General features: G+C 39.6%; 1 protein-coding gene and 1 long non-coding RNA gene across 4 annotated transcripts in view; both read left to right on the top strand.

Annotated features, from left to right (window-relative positions):
* The window catches only part of LOC311619937, a 342,372-nt gene extending 319,262 nt beyond the window's left edge, over nucleotides 1-23,110 (top strand). The window contains exon 2 of the long non-coding RNA XR_014794610.1: nucleotides 21,649-23,110. This is a non-coding gene — a long non-coding RNA (uncharacterized lncRNA). The remainder of the gene's footprint in view (nucleotides 1-21,648) is intronic.
* Nucleotides 1-23,110, top strand: part of B3GLCT (beta 3-glucosyltransferase) — a 142,292-nt gene extending 119,182 nt beyond the window's left edge. For 2 of the 3 annotated variants that reach the window (XM_084878581.1, XM_084878580.1), the window contains 3 exons: nucleotides 6,469-6,588; nucleotides 14,187-14,331; nucleotides 21,058-23,110. In XM_084878581.1, coding sequence (XP_084734707.1) covers nucleotides 6,469-6,588; nucleotides 14,187-14,331; nucleotides 21,058-21,225 — 433 coding nt within the window. In that variant the 3' untranslated portion in view covers nucleotides 21,226-23,110. The remainder of the gene's footprint in view (nucleotides 1-6,468; nucleotides 6,589-14,186; nucleotides 14,332-21,057) is intronic. The other variant, XM_084878582.1, reaches the window with a different exon arrangement.
* Nucleotides 23,111-27,619: the final 4,509 nt, after the last annotated feature.

The raw sequence follows: 27,619 nt of genomic DNA, 5'->3' as shown, positions 1-27,619 counted from the left end.
CTGATTGGCCCTGATTGAGACTGGCGGGATGGGCCAGACACACCCTGGAGCCTTCCTGTGGTCCCTGTTTGGGACTGGGTGAGAGGGCCCCGATTGGCCCCAATTGGCCCCAATCAGGACTGGGTGAGACAGGCCAGACATGCTGTGGAGCCCTTTTGTGGTCTCTCTCCAGCCCAAATAGTGCATTGGTGAGGTCATTCTGCCTGGCCTGCTCCCTCTTGCAATCTGGGACCGCTTAGGGGATGTCAGAGAGCTAGTTTCGGCCCAATCCCCACAGGCCAGGCTGAGGGACCCCACTGGTGCACAAATCCATGCACCAGGCCTCTAGTGTGTGTGTGTGTGTGTGTGTGTGTGTGTGTGTGTGTGTGTGTATGTGTGTGTGTGTGTGTGTGTATATATATATAACTTTTTGTTAACTTTAAGGGATAGGTCAACAGCAATACAGTTATAATAGGGGGATTTAACACATGACTGTCATCATTGGATAGATCTAACAGACAAAATATCAGTAAGGAAGTAGTGACCTTAACACACTAGATCAGGTAGATTTAATTGATATTTACATAACTTTTTATCCCAAAGCAGCAGAATATACATTCTTCTCTAGGGCATATGAAACATTCTGAAAGATAGACATGTTAGGACACAATATACAACTTAATAAATTCAAGAATGTTGAGCTCATATTGGTTAACAAGAATGTTGGTTCACAATGGCTTGAAACTAGAAATCAACTACAGTAAGATAACTAAAAAACATTCAAAAATTTGGAGGCTAAATAACATGTTGTTAAACAATGAATAGGATACTGATGAGATCAAGGAAGAAAAAAAGATTACCTGGAAACAAATGAAAATGAACACATAACAACCCCAAATCTATGGATCACAGTGACAGCTATCCTGAGAGGGAAGTTCATAATATTACAGGTCTACCTTAAGAAACAAGAAAAATCTCAAATAAACAATATAACCCTACACCTAAAAGAACTTGAAAAAGAACAACAAGAAAAACCAGAGGAAGTAGGAGGAAGGAAATAAATGACATAATGACTAAGGAAATAGTGCTAAAGATCAATTAATCCAAGAACTGATTCTTTGAAAAAGTAAACAAGATTGATGAAACTTTAGCCAGACTCATTAAGAAACAAAAAGAGAATAACCAAATAAATAAATTCAGAAATGGAAGAGAGGATATAACAACTGACACCATAGAAATAGAAAGGATTATAAGAAAATACTGTGAACAACTATAAGCCAACAAATGGGACAACCTGGGCATAATGGACAAATTTATAAAAACAAAATCTTCCAAAACTGAATCAGGAACAATAAGAAACCTGAATAGACCAATAACAACTAATGAAATTGAATTAGTAATAAAAATGCTCCTAGCAAATAAAACTCCTGGACTGGCTGATTTTACCAAACATTTAAAGAAGAACTAACACCTAGCCTCCTCAGATCATTCCAAACAATTCAAGAGGAGCGAAGACTTCCATTTCTTTTCCCAAGGCCAGCATTACCCTAATTCCAAAACCACATAAAGAAATTATACACAGAAAGAAAAGTACAGGCCAGTATCCCTGAAGAACATAGATGCTAACATCCTCAATAAAATATTTGCAAACCAAATGTAGCAATACATTAAAAAAATCATACACTATGACCAGGTGGGATTTATTTCAGGGATTCAAGATTGGTACAGTATTTGCAAATAAATAAATGTGATACATCACATATACAAAATGAAGGATAGAGGAGAGACAAAATGGCAGTGGGATAGACGGACGTGTCTCAAGCATTGTACCAGAGCAGATAGAATGAGAAACTAGATTGAATAAGATCCATCCCGAATTGGCAAAGTAGACACAGCTGGAGAGACAATTTGCAGCTGGGAAGGGCAGAGGACACCTGGATAATGGTAAAATCAGGGATCTAGGCTGAAGAGAACTGTGAGACCTCCAAGCCCATAGGGTCAGAGAGAAACCACGCGGCACCGAGACCACATTCCTTGGGACAGGTGTAACATCTGACTATGGAAAGGAGGTCCACAGGACTGCTGAGGTAGGATATTCTGGGTCTGGGTCCACAGTCATGAGAGACTGAGCCCAGAGGAAGCTGCACTGTGCTGAGGAGAGAGGGGCAGCAGTGACACAGCTCTTTCCAACACCATTTCTTATTTAAAACAAACAAACAAACAAAAACCCTCAGCAAAATGGGAATAAAGGGATCATACCTCAACATAATAAAAGCTTTACAGGACAAACCTACAGTCAACATTATACTCAAAGGGCAAAAACTAAAACCATTTCACGTAAGAACAGGAATGAGACAAGGATGCCCACTTTCACCACTCTTGTTTGATATAGTTCTGGAAGTGGTAGCCATGTCAATTAGACAAGAAGAAATAAAAGGTATCCAATTGGAAAAGAAGATGCAAAACTGTCCTTATTCACAGATGACATGATACTGACATAGAAAACCTTAAAGACTCCATCAAAAATTATTAGACTTTATAAATGAAGTCGTCAAGGTTGCAGGATACAAAATTAATGCCAAGAAATCTATGGCATTTTTATACACCAATAATGAACTTACAGAAAGAGAGACTAAAAAGCAATTGCATTTACCATAGCACCAAAAAAATTAAGATACCTAGGAATAAACTTAACTAAGGAGATAAAATACCTGTACTTGGAAAACTGCAAGACACTGAAAAAAGAGAGAGGAAGACATAAACAGATAGAAGAACATGCCATGTTTATGGATTGGTAGAATCAACATCATTAAAATGTCCATACTTCACAAAGTAATTTATAGAGTCAACTCACTCCCCATTAAAATACCTAAATCTTTCACAGATAGAGAATAAACTCTCCAAAAATTCATCTGGAATTAATAAAGACCCTGAATAGTTGTAGCACACCTGAGCCAGAAGAACAAAGAAGGAGGGATCTTAATACCATATATCAAGCTGTATTATAATGCTAATATTCTCAAAACTGCCTGGTACTGGCACAAGAACAGACGTATAAACAATGAAATAGAATAGAGAACCTAGAAGTCAACCCAAGGCACTATGCTCAATTAATATTTGACAAAGGAGGCAAGAGCATACAATGCATCATTTATTGAACCACCTATGTTCAATAGATGGTTCTGGAAAAATTGGACAGATACATGCAAAAAAATGAAGCTAGACTACCATTTTACACCATACACAAAAATAAATTCATAATGGATAAAGGACTTAAACATAAGATGGGAAACCTTAAAAACACTAGAGGAATCATTAGGCAAAATAATCTCAGGCCTTTGCCAAAGCAATATCTTCACCAATACAGTTCCTAGGGCAATGGAAACTAAAGAGAAAATAAACAGCTGGGACTACATCAAAATAAAAAGTCTCTATATAGCAAAAGAAACCATCAACTAAACAACAAGAAAGCCCATTGCATAGGAGAACATATTTGCAAATGTTATCACCAATAGGGTTTAATTTCCAACATTTACAGGAAACTCATACAACTTAACAAAAGAAAGATAAACAACCCAATCAAAAAATGGGCAATTGACCAAAATAGATACTTTTTGAAAGAGGACATAAGAAAGGCCAAGAGACCTATGAAAACATGCTCAAAGTCACTAATCATTTGGGAGATGCAAATCAAAATGAGGGTGAGGTACCTTGTCACAGCTGTGAGAATGGCTGTCATCAACAAATCAACAAATGGCAAGTGATGGCAAGGATGCAGAGAAAAAGGAACCCTTGTGAATGGCTGGTGGGAATGCAGACTGGTGCAGCCACTGTGGAGAACAGTATGGAGTTTTCTCAAATAACTGAAAATGGAATTCCCATTTGACCCAGTGATCCCACTTCTAGGAATATATCCAAGAAACTAGAAACACCAATCAAAGGATATATGCACCCCTATGTTCATAGCAGCACAATTCACCATAGCTAAGATTTGGATACAGCCTAAGTGCCCATCAGCAGATGAGAGGATTAAAAAACTGGTATATCTACACAATGGAATACTATGCTGTGGTAAAAAAAGAAGGAATTCTTACCATTTGCAACAGTATGGATGGAACAGCAGAACATTATGCTAAGTGAAATAAGCCAGTCAGAGAAAGGTAAGTAATCACATGATCTCATTCATTTATGGTATATAATGAACAACATAAACTGATGAACAAAAGCAGATCCAGAGACACATTTATCAGACCATCAAAACTCAGAGGGAAGGTAAGGGAGGATGGAGCTAAGAGGGAGAGATCAACCAAAGGACTTGTTTGCATGCATATAAGCCTAACCATTGAACATAGACACCTGGAATTGCAGGCATGGGGTGGGGGAAGGGAGAGATAGTGTACAATGAGAGGAAAAGGACACATATGTAATACCTTAATCAATAGAGAGAAAAATATATAAACATAAAGTAGCTAATCTCAAATAACATAAAAGAAACCAAAATGGATAAACATCACATTATCATATCAATAAATACAGAAAAAAGCCTTTGATAAAATCTAGCACCTATTTATGATAAAAACTCTCAGCAAAATGGAAATAGAGGATTCATATCTCAATATATTGATAGTTAGGCCTTATATGAAAAACACACAGTCAACATCATACTAAATGGGCAAAAACTAAGAGTTTCCCTTAAGATCAGTAGTCAGGGATGTCTACTTTTACCATTCTTATTTTAGCATAATACTGGAAGCCATAGCCACAGCAATCAGCCTAGAAGAAAAAAATTAGAGACTTCCAAATTAAAAATGAGTACACAGATTATGTGATATTGTACATAGAAAATCCTAAAGGCTCACCAAAACACTAGATCCAATGAAAGAATTCAGCAAAGTAGCAGTGTTAACATTCAGAAATCAATGGCATTTTTAAAAAATTTATTGATTTTTTACAGAGAGGAAGAGAGAGGGACAGAGTTAGAAACATCGATGAGAGAGAATCATCGACTAGCTGCCTCTTGCACACCCCTTACTGGGGATGTGCCTGCAACCAAGGTATATGCCCTTGACTGGAATCGAACCTGGGACCTTTCAGTCCACAGGCCAATGTTCTATTCACTGAGCCAAACCGGTTTTGGCTCAATGGCATTTTTATACACCAATAATAAACTATCAGAATAATAATCTAAGAAAACAATCCCATTTACTGTTCCACCAAAAATATAAGAAATAAACTTAACCAAGTAAGTTGGAGGTATTGCAATATCAGATATCAAACTATACTATAAGACCATTTTAATCAAAACAGCCTGGTACTGGCACAAGAACAGGCATATAGATTAATAGAGCCCAGAAAATTCATGCCTTTATGGTCATTAATATTTGAGGGAATCAAGAACATACAATCTATTCTAATAAAGAGCTAATATGCTAATGAGTGATGCCGTAACAGGTACCGATCAGGTCATTAGCATGGTCGGAGACAGGGTAGAAGCAGGGAGGTGCCAGAGGAGGTGGGACCATCCTGTGCCGGGGAGGGCAGGGGTGTGAGCTCATAGCGCCCCCTCATCAGTCTTTCATCACCCACAGCTCACACTCTGAGTGCCCTGTGGCCCACCTGCCAGGCTAAGGAGCACAGCAGAAGCAGACAGGAAGCTTCCACACTCTCCTCCAGCTCTCTGGAGATGGGGCAGAAGTGAGGAGGCACCCAGAGAAGGTGGGACCAGCCCAAGGTGACTGGAGGGACTGAGATCAGATTTTGAAGCAGCCAGAGGAGGCCAGTGGGCTTGGGGGCTGGACCAGACATGCTGGAGCTCCACGTGGACAGGTTTGGGTATCAAGGCAGGGCTGCAGGTGGGTGGGTGGCACTGTGTAGTCAGGTAGTTCAGTTAGAGTGTCATTTAGATATACCAAAGTTGCAGATTCAATCCCCAGGGAGGGCACATACAAGAGTCAACCAACAAATGCATGAATAAGTAGGACAACAAATTGTTGGTGTTTCTCTCTCTCTCTCTCTCTCTCTCTCTCTCTCTCTCTCTCTCTCTCTCTCTCTCTCCCCTCCCTCCCTCCCTCCCTCCCTCCCTCCCTCCCCTCCCTTACCTCTCTCTCTAAAATGAATTTTAAAAATAGCAAGTACATCTAAGGAGATGTGAGGATTAGTTCACACTCCCTGGGGAACAGGATGGGTAGAAGTGAGTTATATAGGACACTTGCTATATCACCTTCTTCATAAATCAGCCACCCAACCTGTGCTGCCAGGGGCTTATGAAAACAGGGGGTAAGGCTTGTGTTTCTCAATTTCCTGTTTTCAATAATGTACAGTGTTTAGTTCTTTTTTTCTTATAAAAAATAATTCCTTCTGTAAATCACTTGAATTTCATGTCTGAATAATTTCAGTATTGTATTCTATAATATAACCTGTGGATATAAGAACCATACAAATATTTACTGAATTAAATAGTTAATGCTTCTGTTCACTTTGGAATCCTAGCATCTCCAGGCTCCAGCACTTGCTAAGCTGCTACGAGTCCGGTGAACCAGTGTTCCTGGGAGAGCGCTATGGATATGGTCTGGGCACTGGCGGCTACAGCTACATCACAGGAGGAGGAGGGTAACTATGAGCAGGGCTTTTTGCTAATTCTCTCCACATTGCACGTCTGTTTCTGAATGCAGGGCTGGGTCTATGGAGGTGCTCTGTAAATGATAGCTGGAAGTAAACATCAATTTGTTAACCATAGTAAGGAATGTTTTATATCTTGAAGAGACAATACAAAAATGTATGTCAAGGTATTTGGTAGAAATGTCCCGATAATAATGCTTGCTTCTGGGCAGCCAGTTAGTTTTGATTGCCTGTTTAAAGGGAAAAAATTGAATATAGATTTTATTTTCAGAAGACAAGTCATCAGATTTTTAAATGATCTAGTGCCTACAAATCATATTTGGGAAAAGAGTAATTAGAAGTTTAGACTCAAACAATTAAGTGATATTTCGTATAGCATTTATAGGTTTCAAGTAACAGTTAAAATCAAAGGTTGAGAGTTGTTTTCTAAGATTTTTTTTATTGACTTTTAGAGAGAAAGGAAGAGAAAGGGAGAGAAAAATCAATGCATCAATGGGACAGTGAGACATTGATCAGCTGCCTCTCCTGCACATCCCTACTGGGGCTTGAGACTAAAACCCAAGCACATACCCTGACCAGAACCTGAACTGGCAACCACCACTGTACCTATCAAGTACTAGAGGCCTGGTGCATGGATTCATGCACATTGAAAGGAAATTAATTAAAAGAAATATTTTAGAGGCTAGGGAAGGTCAGTGGGAGGTTGGTCAGCCAGGGATAGACTGTAGGAGGGCTCCAGGATGTGTCTGGCCCATCTTGTCCAGTCCTGATTGGTCAGCAACAAGCTAACCTACTGGTCAGAGCATCTGCCCCCTGGTGGTCAGTGTGCATCATAGCACCTGGTTGAATGGTCAAATGGATGGTTGGACACTTAGCATATTAGGCTTTTATTATATAGGACTAGAGGCCCGGTGCATGAAAATTTATACACTGGGGGGGAGGGGGATTCCCTACCCCCTTGTACAGTCTGGGAGCCCTCAGGAGCAGGAGGCGACCTGGCGATCAGGGGAAAGTGATGTCCTCATCACACCTCTGCTGCTGCCACTGCCAGCAGCGCAAGCCTCGGCCGGCCTTGGTTACCTGAACCTTGGGTGGCCCTGGGTGGCTAGGCAGCTGCCATCTGAGGCTTGCCTGCGCCTTGGGCAGCTGGGGGGCTGAAGGGACTGGGGGACTCCAGAGGCAGGTGTGCAGAGTGGCCAGGCCCATCTGGGGGGTAGGGGGGCAGCCTTGCTACCCACCTGCTGCCCCGATGGGGCTGAGGGTACTTGGTGTCACTATCTTGTGGCTGTGGGCACCTCCATCTTTTAGGGCGTGGTAGAAAATTAGCATATTCCCTCCTTATTGGCTGTGGACACCACCAGCTTTGCAATGGTGTGAGGGTCAATTAGCATATTCACCCTTTATTAGATAGGAGAGTAATTTAAACTCATTCAATAGGAGTTTGTTGAATGACCATTATGTTTTGGGCAAAATTCTAGGCACTAGATTATAAGCTTCTGAAAGGCTAGGACTTTATATTTTTGCTTTGCAGTCCCCAACATAAGTACAGTTCCTAGCCGGAACCAGTTTGGCTCAGTGGATAGAGCGTCACCTGCGGACTGAAAGGTCCCAGGTTCGATACAGGTCAAGGGCATGTACCTTGGTTGCGGCACATCCCCAGTAGGGGGTGTGCAAGAGGCAGCTGATCGATGACTCTCTCTCATCAATGTTTCTAACTCTCTATCCCTCTCTCTTCCTCTCTGTAAAAAATCAATAAAATATATTTAAAAAAAAAACAAAAACAAACAAAAACAAAACAAAACAGTTCCTACTAAATGGGCTAAAGAATCATATCCAGGTATTCCAGTTTGGTCTATCTGATTCAGTTGTGTATGCAACATGGTCATGGGGGGGTGCTCTTTCACAGTGATAACCAAGCTTGGGCAGGAGGACTGATCTTTCTTCAGCAGTGGCATGCATCTACCTAAGTTCCTGAGCAATAGGAGATAGGGGTCTCACAGGCCTTTGAAAAGAGGTTAAAAGGTAAGCCTGAGTACCCACCCTTTCATTTAAAAAAAAAAAGTTCAAGCTCTTTGCAGCCTTATGGTAAAGCATTTAGTTTTCTGGGCAAAGTGTTGGAGCCAGTTAAGGCATAGTACCTATTAAGCCAGAACTCCCCACTTTTGAAAGGGGCCCTAGTGTTTGTATATGTTTATATATTTTGTGACACAAAGGTGTTAATACACTTTTAAGCTAGAAGTGACTTTTTGTGTGCTTTCTGCAAGTAGACTCCTTAAAAATATCCTATATAATAAAACCTTAATATGCAAATTGACTGAACTGTGGAACTGCCAGCAGAATGACTGGTTGCTGTGATGCACATTGATTACCAGGGGTCAGATGCTCAACACAAGAGCTGGCCCCAGTCCACAATCCCCGACCAGTGGTTGTGGTGGGGGATGGAGCTGGCGAATGGGCAGCACCAGGGGCCCACTGATTGCCCCACTGGGCGTCCTGCAGAAGAAGGTGACCAGTAGCAGAGGTGGGGGGCGGGACTGGTGAGTGGGCGGTGCCAGGCCTGCCAAGGTGGTGCCAGCTGGGGGCCTCCCAATCGCCCCACCAGGTGCCCCACAGATTGGCCTTGATTGTTGGCCAGGCCTAGGGACCTTTACCTGTGCATGAATTTTGTGCACCGGGCCTCTATTGTGTCTGTATATACTATTGATTTCAAAGAGGAAGGGAAAAGGAGAGAGAGAGAAACATCAATGATGAGAGAGAATCATGCCTCCTCATGCCACCCACTAGGGATTTAGTTTGAAACCAGGGATGTTCTCTGACCTGGAATCAAATCGTGACTCCAGGTTCATAGGTTAACACTCAACCACGGAGTGACACTGGCCGAGCTCTGTAAGCAGACTCCTTTGTTGTCTTCCTTACCTATTGGATTTGACTTATTTCTGAGACTGGCACTAGAGACATTTTGAAAATGGGTATTATCTTAACTATCCCCATTGCCTTTCACTGTTCCAGTTAATTGGTCATTCATTCAGTCAAAAAGCCAGTGTGTGACAGGCACTGGACTGGCACTTGGGATGCCAGCTTCTAGGACACTGCTGGATTGGACAGGCATTCACTGCTAACCCATTAAGGTGGGCAGTCAATTGAGCTTTTCCCTTGCTACTATCTTTTCTGCCACCTCCAGTTTTTCCATCTTAAAACTTCTTCCTGTCACCACACCATCTCCCCTTTTTCCTTGAAAACATCTTAAGAGTTCACTCCTCTCACTCTTCCACTTCCTTGATCCCACTGCCACTGGACCTTAATCTGACTTGGGGCCAGATTTAGCCTAGCCTTCTGCCTAAACTACCTTATCAGTGTGATCCATATAGACAAATCCATTCTAGTCTTTATCTTCTTTAATCTCTGAACAACCTCTTATAAAGTTGACCATTTCTAGAACAACCTCCTATTGTGTATTTCTATTTTTGCTCATTCCTTCTCAGTTCCTGTTATCTATTCCATAAATGTCTGTTTTCCAGTCATCTTTTCTACCCTGTTTCCCCGGAAATAAGACAGTGTCTTATATTATTTTTTTCTCCCAAAGTTGTGCTAGGTCTTATTTTCAGGGGATGTCTTATTTTCGGGGAAACATGGTAGTCTCTCTTCTCACTCTCTCACTGATCTCACCCACCCCCATGGCTGGGTACCGAATACACCCTAACTTCTATTCCCAGCCTGCAACTCTCTTTTGACCTCCTGATTCATGTCCACTTACCAAAGGACTTCTTCCCTGGGATGATTCAAGGCCATATAAACTCAGCACCCCCCATACTGACCTCTTTGTTTCTGACTTGAGCCTCTGTTTTTTCTGTCTTTCCAGTGGTTCTCCCTTTCCAGATAAGACATCAATGCCAGTTCCTAACCCAGAAATTTGTGAGTCAACTCTTACCCTTCCTCTTCATTCCCTGCAGTCGATTGGATTGCTAAATCATGTGGATTTTATCTCCTAAATATCTCTTATGTCAATACTTCTCTTGGTACCCTCACAGGTCTAATCTAGGTCACCATCATCTCCTGTGTGGTGGGTTCTGCAGCAGCCTCCCAGTCTCCTTTCTTCTCCAATGTTGTTTATCATTCAACATTGATAAAATCGGCAGACTCAATGTTGAATCTGTTTTCTAGTATTGCTTAGACTTTTCCAACGGTCTAGCTGAAAAACCAAATCTCCCTCCCTCATTCCCCCCCCCTCCCTCCCTCACTCCCTCCCTCCTTCCCTCCCTCCCTCCCTCCCTCCCTCCTTCCCTCCATTTCTTCCTTCTTTCTTTCCTTCCTTCCTTCCACTGTAAGTCAGGATCAATTAATGGCTCATAAAACCAAAACTTTAAAATAATGAAATTTAGACTGGAATAGAATAAACTAGGAATGTTATAGTGTATCACATGTAGGTAAAGGCAAGTATTTTTTGTGAAAATTTTATTTCTTTTTTATACACACACACACAAATGTTGCAATATCAAATGTGTTTGTTTTCTCACTGTGGTTTACAGTCAAGTAAGTTTTTGAAAATCTCTGTCTGAAACCATCCTGCTAAACTGGTCAGAGCTGAGTCAGGAGGAGGGTGTCACATTTATGAGGTGCTTTATCTTCTTTTAAAATGTTTATTGAATTTGTTGGGGTGAAACTGATAAAGTTCTACAGGTTTCATATGCATAATTCTACAACACATCATCTATATACCGTATTGTGTGTTCAAGTCAAGGTTCCACCCATCACCATTTATCCCCCCTTTACTCTCCTCCAGTTCCCCCATCTGAGGAGCTTTTTCTTCAATGTGTGTTCTTGACTTTCTGGTACACCCTGCCTCCTATTTCAGTTTTTCTTATTATTTTTTAAATATATTTTTATTTTTAGAGAAAGAGGTGGGGAGAGGGAGAGAGAGAAAAAACAGAAATAATGAGATAGAATCATTGGTTGGCTGCTTCTTACACACTCTATACTGGGGATCAAGCCTGAAACCTGGGCATGTGCCCTGACCAGGAATTGAACCAGTGACCTCTTGATTCATAGGTTGACACTCAACTTACTAAGCCACACTGGTTGGGCAATTTTCTTATTTTTAAATTAGTATATTATATATTAAAGGAAATCACATTATTAGTCCTCCTGCCTTTCAACATCTTTTCAATAATTAAAAGTTGGCAGATAGCAGACATAACATGGTATGACTGGTGACTTTCCATTTTGGGAGCAACTTTATTTTGAAAGAACCCATCAGCATACTAATAAACATATGTCATTAAAGGTCCTGTGTACTTTATGTGAATAATGAATGTAGGACTGCTCTGTGCGAGAAGGCACATATAAAAATACTAATAAATATTTCACGCTTGCATTTTGTCTTCCTGTAAAGTTAATTTTTTAAAGAGTGAATCCAAATAAAAGGACTTTCTCTTCTTTCTCATTCTACTAGATTATAGTAAAAGGAAAAAAAGGAAGTATTTTTATTTAAATTGGGTTGACAATGAACAAGATCACAACTCTGATTAGAATAGGAGTACACTTGTGAAATGGTCCTTGATATGGCATCAGATAGGTGGCATTTAAGGGGACTGTCTGTTTACAGTCCATTGTGTCTCCTCACATCGGCCCTGTTCCCCAGGCCAGTGAGATGAGCTGGAGTTTGACAGAGCTGTGTATGTGTGAGGCCCAGGGCCATGGGCGGGCACTTGACTTTCTAAAAGAAAGACAATTTATGGTGAGCTTTAAACTTGCAGTTTCCCTTTTTGTAGTTCTCCTCATACAGTCACATTTCCTTGTATAATCTTAAATAGTTTCTTTTTTCTCTTGTCTGGTTGTATCGTGTCTTCTGACTGGCAAGGGCAGGGAGAGCCTCTCCCATTGTTGCGTTGCCAGCAGCTTGTTCACTTACGTAGTTAAACTGCTCTGAACTGAGCCCAGCTCAGTGTGCAGTCACCATTTTTGCATCAGTGATTATGTCCAAGCTTTGTCCTTTTTCCCTTCCTACTACCCTGATCCGTTGGACTTCCGTTAGGAAGATCTTTGCAAAAGGAGCTTCATTCTCAGTTGTTTGATACATCAAACTTTTATATGATGCTTACTGTGTGTGAGGCCCTATACTCAGCGGTGGGAATATATAGATAATTTTAGATATTTTTGCCTTCAAGAGTGTTGTTGCTTATTGGGAATGAAGTTGTGAACCATATTTGTCCCCTAAGCCTTATTGCTATTGGGTTATTTATTATATGAGATGATCCATTACCACCCTTGGACCAGAAAGGAAGCCAGAAACCAATCTGTATATTTAAAAGAGGAATTTATTTCAGGAACTTGGTACAGAGTGTTAGAAAAGGGCACAGTGGCCTTGCCTAGAGGTTGGTAACCAGAGAAAGCTATTATTGCTCCTATAGCTGGAGGATCAAAGCAAATGCCGTTTTGTGGAGCCCATTTGTGTGGGTTACTATGGTTGCTGCTGTCAGTCACAATGCTGCATCTGAGCCAGACCTAGGATTTGCTCCTCGCTACTGCTATGGGACTGCTGCCAACGTTCTGCTGGAGCCCCAGAGACTCCAGGTGCAGAGACCTCAGAGGGTTGTGCCTTCTTTGTAAGCCAGGACGGGCTGGTGAGGGAGTCTGGAAAGGCAGGACTCCCACCAGAAAGTACCCAAAGCATCAGATCAAGTACCATCAGAGTACTATTTGAGGCTAATCAGTGTCTGTTCCTCCCTGTTTTCTTTTTTCTCTTTCTCAAAATCATGTATGGAAGCTTCTATAGACTTAGATTTGATCCCATTGTCGGTTATTGCTTATATGAGTGAGGTACCTACTTTTTCTGGGCCCATCTACCTGCTGGGAGTGTAGATTTTGTGATTGATCGCATGAAGATTTTGGAATTAAAGGATGATGTCAGTCTGCAGTGGCATATAGAAAAAGGACATGGCATGGTATTAACAAGAAACATATAAAGAAATAAAACTACCTATTAAATAAATAAGTGGTTTTTCTTTCATAGGAAAGCACAAAAGCCATGTCCCCCAGAATTTATATTAAATATTCAGTACTGCTGAGATCACATTTTTCCTATCAGAAATGTGGCCTTGGAATGATATTTTTTAATTCAGATTAACTAGAGACTGGTGCAGGAATTCGTGCACTGGTGGGGGGTGTCCCTCAGCCCAGCCTGCATCCTCTCCAATCTGGGACTCCTTGAGGGATGTCCATCTGCCCACTTAGGCCCGATCCCACTGGGCAGTCGAACATTCCTCTCACAATCCAGAACTGCTGGCTCCCAACCGCTCGCCTGCCTACCAGCCTGATCAGCTCTAACCACTCCCCTGCCAGCCCAATTTCCCCTAACTGCCCTCCCCTGAAGGTCTGGTTGCCAATTGCCCTCCCCTGCAGGCCTGGTCCCTCCCAACTACTCTCCCCTGCTGGCCATCTTGTGTTCACATAGGGGCAGCCATCTTTAACCACACGGGGGTGGCCATCTTGTGTGTTGGGGGTAATGGTCAACTTGCATATTATTCTTTTATTATATAGGATGGTTACAAGGGGCAGTTGTAACTCTTATGTCTGCTCTGATTTCCCACTAGAATGGTCTTCAGCAGAGAAGCCATCAGGAGACTTCTTGCCAGTAAGTGTCGTTGCTACAGCAATGATGCTCCTGATGACATGGTCCTGGGGATGTGTTTCAGCAGTCTGGGAATCCCTGTGACACACAGCCCTCTCTTCCACCAGGTGAGGAAATGTTTTTTATTTCTACCTCAGAAGGATTTCTTCTAACTGGAAAATTCTCCTCATTGCTTTCACATGTTTTTCTGGAAACTGTCTTAAGAACCACATGGACAGGCTCTGCAGGCATTCTTACTGACCACTTTGTCCAGGGGGTTGATACTGTACCATGAACGCATGTAGATGGAAGACAGAACAACGTAGAAAATGAAATGGAGTTTGACCAGGACCCTTGGCTGTAACAACAGGGAAAATTTGCTCTCTTTCCTCTTTATTTTACTTATTTATTTTATTTTTTTAGATAAAGAGTTGATGGTAGTCGAAGCCGGTTTGGCTCAGTGGTAGAGCGTTGGTCTGCGGACTGAAAGGTCCCAGGTTTGATTCTGGTCAAGGGCATGTACATTGGTTGCGGGCACATCCCCGGTGGGGGATGTGCAAGAGGCAGCTGGTCGGTGTTTCTCTCTCATCGGCGTTTCTAGCTCTCTATCTCTCTCCCTTCCTCCTCTCTGTGAAATATCAATAAAATATATATAGAAAAAAATTATTAAAAAAAAAAGAGTTGATGGTATTTAAGAATTATTAGAAATATACAGGCTTTATCTAATATTGTCTTGCAGGCCATCAAATGTATGTAATTTTATAATGTCATCCATTTTATGCTGTCCATTGGCTACCTTTTTAATGGGCTTTACCCCCTTTGGTTGCTATTATACTGAGTGGCTAAACTTTGTAAATATCAATAAGCATATATTCTGGGGGTCATAGAAAAGAAGAAACAGAATGATGTTTACCAGGGGTGGTTGGTGCTAATAGCTTTACCATACTGCAGTTTTGGGTTGGAAGAAGACAATTTTTTTGCATTACTTTTAGTAATTTTTTAAGAATCAGGTCAGTGGATGTTCTGATATTATAAGAATAAAAACAGATATACTTTATCTAAAAATAAGCATAGCCCACAGACATTCACTGTTCTTCTTCAATACAAAGCTTTTTGAAATTTGAAATGTAGGAATGCATGTCTATCTTCAGTGCTTTCCTTATATTTAAAAGTTTGTCTTTATGCTTTATTTAGTAGTCAGCAGCAAATGCTATCATAGCAATACAGAAAGTTGAGTGTGACAGAAATAGCATTATAGAAAGTAATGTGAACAAGGTAAAGAAGGTGTTTGCATCAAATACACAGAATTCATTTCCACATTTTTGTGAACCACAAGGAAGAATAAAAAAAATAGACCTTAAATAATAAGAAATGCATGAGAAACCTCCTTCATGGTCCAAGTCAAAAGATACTTATTTGTCTTTTAAAACTTAGAGTGGTCTTATCCATTTTAAATCTATGTCTTGTGTTATATTGACTTAGAAAAGCAAGTTATTCTCTCTGGCTTTCTCTCTTGCTCTATTTCATGTTTCTCTCAGAGAAAAGGAAGGGTGATTAAAACATTTGGTATATAAGGGAAATATATTATCTTTGTTAATATGTCTTGGATTTTTATGATAACCTTTTTTACTTAGGGAAAGAATACATGAGTAAATAACATTATAAGGAGAAAATAAAGATGGAAATTATCCTTGAGTAAAAATCCTTTGAAGATTGTTATTCCATACATCATAAAACTCTTGATTTCTGTAGATCGCATAATAAATTTCAAGCCTTTCCAAAATCATAAAATGTACTTAAACCCTGACCTCCCAATAGATACTGTGATATCTTTCTGTTCTTAAGCCCTTTTAGAGAATGTGCTGTGATTTGAATTTACTTTCCATTTGTAAGGGGTGAACACTGATCCAAAAACTATATTTGTTCATATAGAGAAAGAGATATGAGGCAAAAAGAAAAAATCTAGGGTTCCTGATGAGTTAGAGACGCAATGGGAATTTGGAAGCAGTCCCAGGTGCAAAGTTGCCTGGGCCACTCTCCTCTTTTTAGTCAGGGAAGGTTATGGTAAAATTATGGTTTAGAGGGGAGCTTTAAGAAATGTCTATCCTTCCTACTAATCCCTTTGTTACAAATGAAGTTCCCAAGGCGTATGGTTTCCTGTTCTTCCAAAATGATATGCCTCTGATGGGTATGGCAACATGCAATGGCCAATGAACCCTCTGAAGAAAATTGTCCATATAACCATTTCCAGATCCTGAAAAACATACAGAAGCATTTACTGCTGAAAAACTGCTATAGTTTTGGGTAAGAATAACATTGTCTGAGGTCTTTTGAGCCTCTTCTGTGTGAAGTCTCCTCAGTTTTGCCAATTGGGCCTGGATAGAGAGAACACCAGTTTTGCTGTCAGAGTCAGTGAACTTGATTTGAGGAGGGAGAGATGAAACTAAAATTGTCAAATTTGATAGGAAACAAACAAGAAAAACACACACCTTTTTCTGGCTTGAAGTTGCAATCTAGGATACAGTAAAGGATGTACTAGTCAAAAATATAATAATATCCAATACCCTAGAAATGAGAGAGCAAGTGTATGAATAGGAAAGCTCTACACAAGTCTTGGCCTGCTAAGAAACTATGTGTACATGCATAGGACCGTGAATGAGCCTAATAGAAAGTAAAAGCCAAAACATATTTGAAAACCCACTGAAGCTTTGAATGTATTTTCTAAACCACACATTGGTAGGAACCTGATGGACTCAAGGTGATTGAGTGCAACACCAAGCTATTCAAGCACAAGGATAACTTCTAGCAAAACATAAAAATAAGAACTAAACTTGAATGGAGATACCAGCAGCCATGCACTGCAGGAAAAATGATTCCACAGTGTAAGTCCAGGCAAGTTACTTAAAAAAAAAAAAAAAGGAGTAATGGTACACAGATTTATGAGTTGCTCTAATATATTATCTAAAATAATCAGTTACAAAAATTATCATGAGACAAGCAAAGAGACATACTCGGGGGAAAATATGATCAATAAAAACTGATTTTGAGTGGGACCAGATGGTAAAATTGATAGACAAAGACTTCAAATGAGTTAATAATACTATAGGCACATAATTATATAAACAGTGTTCATATAATTAAAGAAAAACATGACAGTGAGAACAGATAGTATATCTTAATAGAAAAATAGAAATTATGATAAAGAACCAGATGAAAATTCTATAGTTGTAACACTTATTAACTAAAATGAGATATTATGTAGATGGACTTAACAGTAAATTTGAGATGGCAGGAAAAAAAAAATTAGAGAATTTGAAGGCAAACCAATAGAAGTGACTTAATCAAAGACAAGAGAGAAAAAAGACTGAAGAAAAATAAACAGTCTCCTTAGAGACATGAGTAAACCATAGAGTCTATCTGCATACATTTAATGAGAGTACTAAAAAAAAGGGGGGGGGGTAGAAAATTGGCCAAAAAAAAATATTTCTTTAAAGAAATTAGAGTGGAAACCTACCAAATATGATGTAAACATTAATCTATAGACCCAAGGAGCTCATCAAAACTCAAGTGGGATAATTATAAAAAGTGTCACAATCTGTTGAAAGACAATGAAGAAGTGAAAAATCTTTAAAAATATAAAAAACAACCTAATGAAAATGGAAACAAATAATAAGATTACTTGCTGATTTGATTTTATTATAAGCAATAAAAGCCTAAAGGCAAAAGAAAAAAAAGAACTAATCAAGCAATGATTCTATACCCAGTAAAACTTCCCTTCCAAAATGGAAGTGTAATAAAGACATTCCCAGATAAACAAAAAGTGAAAGAATCCTTTGCTAGTAGACATTCCCTGCAAGAAAAACTAAAGAAAATCCTTTGAGCTGAAAGGATGTAATACCACATGGTAATTGGAATATATCAGAAGGAATGAATAATGTTGGAAATAGTTAACATGAGGGAAAATATAAAAGACTGGAATCTGGATACACTTAGCTGGGAGCTCACCTTCATAATCTCGCAGGAGATGCCAGTCCAGGCTATGTGGTTTCATTGGAGGCTCAACTGAGAAAAGAGCCCCTTCCAGGCTCACTTGGTGGTCACGGTAGTGTTCAGTTCTTTGTGGGCCAGATTCCTGACCCGTGAAAGCTGTGATCAGAAATGTGTGTTGTTTGTGTGGTATTTCCACACAAAGAAATATTGCTCAGCAGTAAGAGGAATGAACCATTGATATATACAACTGGGCTAAATGAAGGAAGCCAGGCACAAAATCTGTATATATATATATATATATATATATATATATATATATATATATATATATATATATATAAAAGCCTAAATGACCGTCCGACTATTTGACCAGTAGCTATGATGCACAATTACCACCAGGGGGCCGACGCTCAACATGCAGGCATGGAAACATGGAACAGACTGATGAATCTCAGAGGAAAGAGGGGAGAGGGGAGGGCGGGAAGAGATTAACCAAAGATCTTATATGCATATAAGAGGCCTGGCATATGGGGATCAGGCTGAAACCGGCTGTCCAACATCCCACGAGGGGTCCTGAATTGCATGCAAGAGGGCGCAGGCCAGGCCAAGGGACCCCACCGGTGCACAAATGCATGCATGGGGCCTCTAGTTCATATTATATGATTCCACTGATAAGAAAGCAATATTATAGAGGAAAAGCAAATCAGGTTTCCTGGGTCTGCCAGTGAGAGCAGGGATTGACTATAAGCGCTTGCCAGGGAATTACAGTGTTCTAAAACTGGATTTGTGGTTGGCTAACTGGATATTTACCAAAAAAATTTCAAACTACCATAATTGTGTGTGAATTGTATGCATATAAAGTATACCTCAATACAGCTATAACACATTGATATTTGTATAAGAAAATATAGTTTTAATCTCCATTTATTGTACCATTTTGTGTGCTCTAATCTTTACAGGTAAAAGGTGCTAATTTTGTCTAATTTATGTTCTTGTGCTGACCCTGCCCATTTTGGATTTCCTTTTGGCATTTGGGCACAAAGATGTGATTATGAGGGGCTATAACATCTCAATGTTATAGATGCCTCTTTGGATCATTTCACTTTTCTAGTTTGTCATGTTCTTTTCTGTAACCTCATTTATCAGTTATGACTAGCACCTTCTAATGCTTGTTAGGCCAGCACTTTCCTTGCATGCAGGACTCCTGAGAAGCAGTTATCACTTTAAATTATATTAATAGAGGGAAAGACAGTGGGTAGCCTCAGACTTTAAAAGTTTGTAGATCCATTCAATTATTTTCTTTTATTAACTTGGAGAAATAAATTGTCAGTTTCTTTTTATTTGGCAAGAAATTAGTAAAGAGAAAGGTGTTATGCATTTATTTTCCTCCTGTTAGGCATATCTGTATCTCCCAGCTTCATTTCTAAATGTGGAAAACAAGCAGTGATTTGTTCCTACTGCTTTTTTTCTTTTGTTGGGGCCATTGTGGGATTATCTGATAACTGAATTGGGAGTAAGTTTCTCCTAGAATTTCCTTACTGCCAACAAACTCTCAGAGAGCCTTGCTAAAAAAAAAAAAAAAAAGAAAAAAAAAGAAAAAGAAAAAAATCACACAATATATGAATTCCCTCAGCTAATACTCAAAACATTCCCAGCTCAATTAGACCTAACTCCAGTATATTTTTGCTATCTCACCGTATTTTCCTTTTTAAATTTTTAACTCTATGAGTGCTTAGAATTTTTAAAGTGAAATTCAATGGCCATACCAAATGTTGGTAAGTGTGAAGATTCTCCCCATTCATTACTTTGAAGCCTTCCTCACAGGTACTATGGTTTGAACACTCATATGAGCAGGATATGTGTGCCACCACTGCACACAGGAGGCTGGGGAGCTAAAGCACAGGGGGTGTGCCAGGCCTGTGCACTGAGGTCCAGCTTCATAAATTTTAATGAAGGTATTCTGGGAACTATTCACAAGAGTTTAAATATTTATAAAAAAATTTAAGCTAAATTTAATAAAATATTAGTCTAGAGAAGACTCATTCTTAAAATGTATCATTTCTAGTTTTACTGAGGTCTAGACTCTTAGTATTTCTAACCAGTGAGTTATTACATAACACAGGCTGTAGAAATGTATAAACAAGATGAACAATGACAGAAGATGGATGCTTTCTTTAGAGCAAACAAAACAAGATCTGGTATCAGTTTGCTTCCAAACCCTGTAAGCTACTTATTCAGTCTTGTCCATCTAGGCCATACATGATTCTACTTAAATTTCATTTCTTAAGTTTAGAGGATTTTGAAATGATAATACAAATACTTTTTAGGCATTAAAAAGTTTTGGGCTATACAGAATGTCCATTTACACTTCTGGTACCAGATGAGATATCCAGGTAGGAGGTAAGTGAGTCACCTAGCCTCACATTCTCTCCTCTGAAAGACACCGGCATTCCTAATGAGCTGTCAGCAGGAGACAGGCAAAGGGGGCTCTGAGAATGTCCTGCCCCTCCCAGCCAGAGTACCTATAGACAGACCTGGGAAATAATTTTTTTCTGCCTTTTTGCAGAAGTCCTAATAGGAACTGAAAGTACCAAGCAAACCTTCTATATTTATTACCTGTGGGTGAGGAATCTCCCATAGAGGCACAAAGTGATGGATGCATTTGGGATATTAAAGTACCTGGAGACACACAGGCTACAGGGAGAGGAGACGTTTTAGTGGAACAGATTTTCCTTCTTGCTTTAGATTCCCATAACCAATACCAAATATTGAAGGAATGCAATCATTCCATACATTCACATGCTATCCTGGGACAAAATTGTTCTCAATGAAGGAGCGAGTATAATTCTTCTTTCTTCCTGCAGGCCCGGCCCGTGGATTACCCTGAGGACTACCTTTCTCACCAGGTTCCCATATCCTTCCATAAACACTGGAACAGTGACCCATTGAAGGTTTATGTCACATGGTTGGCACCCAGCATGGAAGACAAAGCCAGGCCAGAGATACAAAAAGGCTTTAAAGATGAGTTATAAAGCCTGGGGACCTAGGAGCACAAACAGAAGCCAAGACTTCCGCCTGTGTGCTGTCCATGTGCTACTTGGCATATGCCACAGAAGCTTCCTGACGCTTGGTGGAAATCCTGTATGTGGTATTTTTTGAGGGGGAGAAAACAGAATCATAAAGGAAATTTTTTTTTCCTGGAAAAATCACTTGCTTTTGCATTCTGCATTGTTGTACTATATAATGATTTCTGTGTGGTGTTCAAGCTGTGACACAGCAGCTTTATTTCTATCATGGGAAAATAAATAGCACCAGAAGTCTCCTGTCTGCTCCTTCTCTTCATTATAATGAAGCTTTCAGTGGGCATGAGACCAGAGAGGTGACTGTTTATCATTCTGTATGTGTGTGTGTGTGTCTGTGTGCGCATGTCTGTGTGGAGAGAGAGAGAGAGAGAGAGAACATTGATTAACATGGATATTACCATATTGTGAACTTTTAACTGTATTGTTGATGATGAAAATTATTTGTTGGTTACTTGATAGGAATAATGCCATACTAAGGATGATTCATAAAATATCTTAAAGAGTCCAGCTATGAAATTCCCTGTGGTCTATAATCAGGGTTGTTATGTTTTATCTCTTTTTCTGTTTGTGCCTCATAAAAAAAAGAAGTCTTCTTTGGGAACTTTTAATTTCTTTATTGGTTCTTCTGTGTCCTGTTTCTCCCTGAAGCACTATCTTTTGTTACCTGCTTGTAACAGGAAAATGTGCTGGCTGCTGCCAGGAAACTGTGTCCTCAATATTTAAAAACCAAGTTGTCATGTTTTATTTAAATCATTGAGCTCTGTGTAAGTCTCCAGAAGTGAATTAAATTAATTTGTACCTGATGTTTTGCTCTTATTTTTCTTTAAATATTACTTAATGACTCTCTCTTAACTCAGAATAGGTATCACTTCTAAGGTACCCTATTGTGAGGACAGCATGATGATTTGCCAATTTTCCTGGGTTCTTAAAGAATAAAATTTGAACATAATATTGTGAAACAGCTTTAATTTTCAAATTATATCTTTAATATATAGTAACTTAACATATATACTATTAATTTGTAAAAAGTACTCTGTCATATGATGTTTTAATTACATAATTCCATTTTCTAAAGATATGTGCAGAAAATTTGACTTCTATACATCTTAAACTAATTTTGGTATAGCAAAATAGTTATTTTCTTTTTTTAAAATAAAAATTGCTATTTGTTAATTTTGCTTATAATGTTTATATAGCCAAGCATAGATTTTAAAGCCATACCACCAAAAGTCCCCAGGTGTATATGCTTTTTAACAATATATTTCTCTTGTAGCTTAGATTTCACCCATTTCCAAAATGATACCAGAGGATTTATCATTTTTCCAAATCAAAGAATACCTGTGTATTTTAAGTGTCACCTGAATGTATTGCATTTATGTTTTCTTAAAGTGGATTTTGTGGTCTGCCGAAGAAATGGATCAGGGACAAATGATCTGCTGGGTAGAAGCACCCAAGGAATTTATAGACCTTGTCAGCTGCTGCTGATTACTTCAGCATTGTTGTCGCAGTTTGATTATTGTCATTGCTACCATCATGGTCACCTTCGTGCCATTTGTAATAATACTCCTGGAGGCCTAGCTGCCTAGCCCAGTGGAGAAGTCTTCAGTTTTTTCTGTGCCTGCCTACCAGTCGTCACACTTGGAAAAGAGCATATTCACTTGATAGGATCAAACTGGCCTTGGAACATAAAGACATATGTTGCACTTCCTCTGTTATAATCAGTGCCTTCTCTTTATACCAGAGAACTTCATCTGGTACCTTCAGGCCTTTTGTGAATTATGTTTACTTTTTGGGACTATGTAAGCCTTACCTCAAATAAAATGTTTTTGCCTAAGGTTCTGATTTCTCAAATGCATTTATTAGTTCAACCTAGGACCGGAGCTCAGAAGGAGTTGGGGGAAGGGATTAGAGAACTCAGAGGAAAAAGTCGGCAGCTCATAATGACAGTTTTCAGAGAGAAGCATTAATAATAAAAACCTATCCCTTTAAGAGGAAACCATCAGACATTTGAAAATGTAGTGATACAGAGTCTATAAAACCATGATCTATATTATATAATGAATTGGAGATGCTGTTTGGGAAATTGCCATAGAGTTCATATCTTAGGAATAAGTTTTTTATCTGAACTTTCCAGTAAAGATATTGTTCTATTCCTACTTCCTTTGCTTTTTTAGTAAAAATTTACTTCCAAATGGCTATTTTTATTGATATATGGAATATCAACCTCAAGGTGTTGAATGTGGAATAACTGGAATATTTTATTTCCTCTAAGCTATTTCTTCTGTGGCCAAAGCTAGTTATCTGACTATACAGGATTCTGTACATCTTACAGATAAGTCAGAAGCCAGACACAAGCACAACCTCTAGAGGCTGAGAATATAAAACAACAGCACACTAGCCTGCAAGGACACTGTGCACACGTCTGTAAATATCAGTGCTCTCTGAATACTCTGGTTTATTGAATATCTTTAGTTCTCTCACACCCAAGCCCTTATAATTATTTGTCTATTTTTCCTCAAAAATGCATAATAGGCATTTGTAAGAATTTTATGTTGTCTTCCATTCACAATCAGAGATGTAATTTCTGTGAACTCAGATGAATAGATTCATTCAGCCACTGTTTAATATTCAACACTCACCATGTGCCAAATATTCTGGGATGTGCTGTTCACCACTTATCCCTGGAATCTGTGAATGCCTGGCGATGCTGGAGATTACTGCTTTATGTTCCCAAGCATTCTACAAACATGTCAGCTGCAAAATGTGTTTTCCTCCTACCTAGAAAGTGAAGGCTTTGTTTCTGGCATTTAGTCTTTCATCAGATGTCTTCACTTTAAAGGCACTCAAATTCCTGGAAGAGTAGGGGTAGGTGTAAGGAGAAGGGACAAAAACCAGTAAACAAATTAATGGACAAGATGATTTCTAATAGTGATAAATGAAGACACTAAGAATAGGTCCTGTGATAGACTTCGGTCTGAGTTGGGGATTACTCCTGATGGAATGGTCAGAGAGGGCCTCTGAGAAGGTGATGATAGAACGAAGGTCCAACTAAAGAGAAAGATTCAGGAATGCTAAGGTTATGGAGGAGAGAAAATGGTGGCCGAATAGGCAGGCTTGTCATGCATCTCTGAGGTCCAGCTGATGAGAAGACATACACACACACACACACACACACACACACACACACACACACACACACATATATATATATATATATATATATATATATATATATATATATATATATATATATATTATATCAAGGAAGGACAGAAAACACCTGGAGACCAGTAGGAAGGGTGCGGTAGCGAGAGGAGAGGACCCAGTTCTCTCCTCTCGCTACCGCACCCTTCCTACTGGTCTCCAGGTGCTCTCCTCTATTGGCCTGCTGGCCCGCCCCGAGGTGGCGGGCCAGCAGGCCAATAGAGGAGAGCACCACGCTATGAGAGGTCCTGTTCCTGCAAAGACAGAGCCCAGACTGGGCTCCACAGCCCAGAGCACCAGGGCTGTGACCCTGGCCCACTTAACATCCAGCTGCCAAAGGTGGCAGCACTGCTGCCTGAGGCAGAGTCTGGAGATAGCAGATGGAAGCTGATCTGAGAGAAAAGCCACAGTTTTGTCTTTTTTTTTTTTTTCTTCTCTAAACCCAGAGCACAGGAGTTTTCATTTGCAACTACTCACCCAAGGATTTGGTGCAGAGAGGGAGGTAGGGACTTTAGGTGTCTGAAGAGAGTCTGGGGTGGAGGACAGGGCAGGTAGATGTGGAAAAGCAGTAGCCAGGAGTCCTGCATTTGGTAGTCAATAAAAGTCCAAACGTAACCAGCCATTAACACCGCCCCCCCCCCCCCCAAGAGGAGCTAGCCCTGCATGCCACACCCTGTATTTTGAGGTTTTCAGAGGAAACAAAGGCATAAGCCAAGCTTACAGGTCTGAAGAGTCTCAAGGAGCCCTCTGTGACTAGATTAGAGAAGGGGCTGTCTACCCCACTATTGTGGGAATCAGACTGATAAAAACTGCAGGTTCCCAGTCTATCTCATCGGTCTCTATACAAGGATCTCTGTCCAGCCAAGGGCAGAATAAGATTTTGGTCACTAGTGGAAGAGGAGCTCTGGGACAGGAAAACACACCCACCATGCTCCCTGAAAGCTAAACAGCACCTCCTCTTCTTAAAGCCAAGACAGAGCCTAACAGTGGGTAGCTCCCAAGTACCTAACAGGAAGCCCAGAATTGGCAGACAGAACAGAAGGGTGGGGTCCAAAGCAAGCTCCCATGAGGCATTAACTCGGCTGAAATAAAAGCTGCTTCATTTTTTAATCTTTTATCTTTTTTGCTCTCCTTTTTCTTTTCACTAGTTTTTGTCATTCTTTTTTTCCCTTTTAAATTTATCCTACTTGTCTATCTGCTTTATTGATTAGTTACTATTCTAATACCTAATGTTCCATTCATATTTCTACTTTTCCTCTTTTCTTCTACTCAATTGTGGGGGGTGTGTGTGTGTGTGTGTGTGTGTGTGTGTGTGTGTGTTTACTACTCAACTTTTCCCTCTCTGTTCTATTTTCTTTTTCTCCTGCTTTCTTATCAATTTTCTTTTTCTTATTTTAGGTCTATCTGCTTTCTCCTCTATTTTCCTTTTCAAGTTTTTTTCTTGTCTTCATTTTTCCCCCCTCCCTCCTTTATTCTAAAGTGTTAACCTTCCCTATTCCTTTAATTCTCATTTTCCTTATTTAACCGCTGCATCTGCACATACTGCTCCTCCTTTTCTTGTTGGTGTATTTTTGTTTGGTTCGTTTGCTTTCCCCCCATATTTTTTTTCTTTCTTTTTCTCTAACATTCTTGCTCTCTTTTCTCTTTCCTAACTTTTTCTTCTCTGGTGGTTGCTTTTGTTGGTGCTGTAGGGGTCTTGTATATGTTCTTATTTTGTTTTCTCCATGTTGTATTTTGCCTTGTATTTTGTTCTGTTTTGCCAGCACCTCCACAACAGTTTCAACAACATGGTCAAGGATGGGCCACATAGCTACTCTGAGAGGACACTCCATCCACAAATAGGACAATAGTATTCAAGACCCAACTACAATAGGAGAACCCAAATAGCTCAAGTTATGGGCTTTCATAGAGCACCCAACTCAGGAGATCTAAGAGACTACACCACAGGGTCTCCAAAACCCCTACTACATACAATCACCCACCAGGACTAGATGGCATAATAGTTTGATCTAATATTTAGAAACAAGTACAAAGGGACAGCAAAAATGGGGATAAAAACAACCCCCAATGAAAGAAAAGATGGAATTACCAGAAAAGGAACTAAGTGAAATGGAGGCAAGTGATTTGTCAGATAAAGAATTCAAAGTAGTGGTTATAAGGATATTCAAACATCTGAGAATTACAAGCAACTCAATTAGAATTATAAGAAGCTGAATGAGAAATACACCAACATAAATAAGACTCATGAGGAAATGAAGAATGGTATAACTACAATAGAGAACACCCTTGAAGTTTTTCAACTGTAGACTAAAAGAAGCTGAGGACTGAATCAGCAAGTTTAAAGACGTGGTAGAAAAAAACATCCAATCAGAGCAACAATGGGAGAATTTTTTTTTTGTAAAGGAGGAGAGTTTAAGGGAGATTTAGGTCAACATGAAACAAAACAACATCTATATAACAGTGGTGCCAGAAGGAGAGAAAGCTGATCAAGGAACAGAGAACTTGTTTGAAGAAATAATGACTGAAAACTTCCCTGGCTTTAGGAAGAAAAAAGTTACACAAGTTCAGGAAGCATAGAGAGTCCTAAATAAGATGAATCCAAAAAGACTCACACCAAGACACATCATAATTAAAATGACAAACATTAAAGACAGGAAAGAATCTTAAAGACTGCAAGAGAGAGACAGAAGGTTACCTGCAAGGGAACTCTCATTAGACTATCAATAGCAACATTTCAGGCCAGAAGGGAATGACATGAAGTATACAAAGTAATGAAAACCAAGTGACTGAACCAAAGACCACTCTATCCAGCAAGGCTGTCATTCAAAATTAAAGATAAAATCAGGAGCTTTGCAGACAAAAAGAGGCTAAAAGAGTTTAGTACCACCAAACCAGCACTGAAAGAAATGCTAAAGGGACTGGTGTAAGAAGAAGAAATAGAAAGGGTGAACACAGGCATAAATAATAAGTGTGTCCATAAATAAGTACCTATCAATAATAACCTAAATTGTAAATGCCTAAATGCTACAATCAAAAGACATAGGGGACTTAGTGGATACAAAATAATGACCCCAATATGTACTGTATACAAGAAACCTATCTGAGAATGAAAGATTCATACTGACTGAAAGTGAAAGAT

Source organism: Pipistrellus hanaki (genome assembly GCF_964339955.1).
Source record: "Pipistrellus hanaki genome assembly, chromosome: 3".
Lineage (NCBI taxonomy): Eukaryota > Metazoa > Chordata > Mammalia > Chiroptera > Vespertilionidae > Pipistrellus > Pipistrellus hanaki.
Note: the sequence above shows the minus strand (reverse complement) of the source record. Positions and strands in the feature narration are given on the sequence as shown.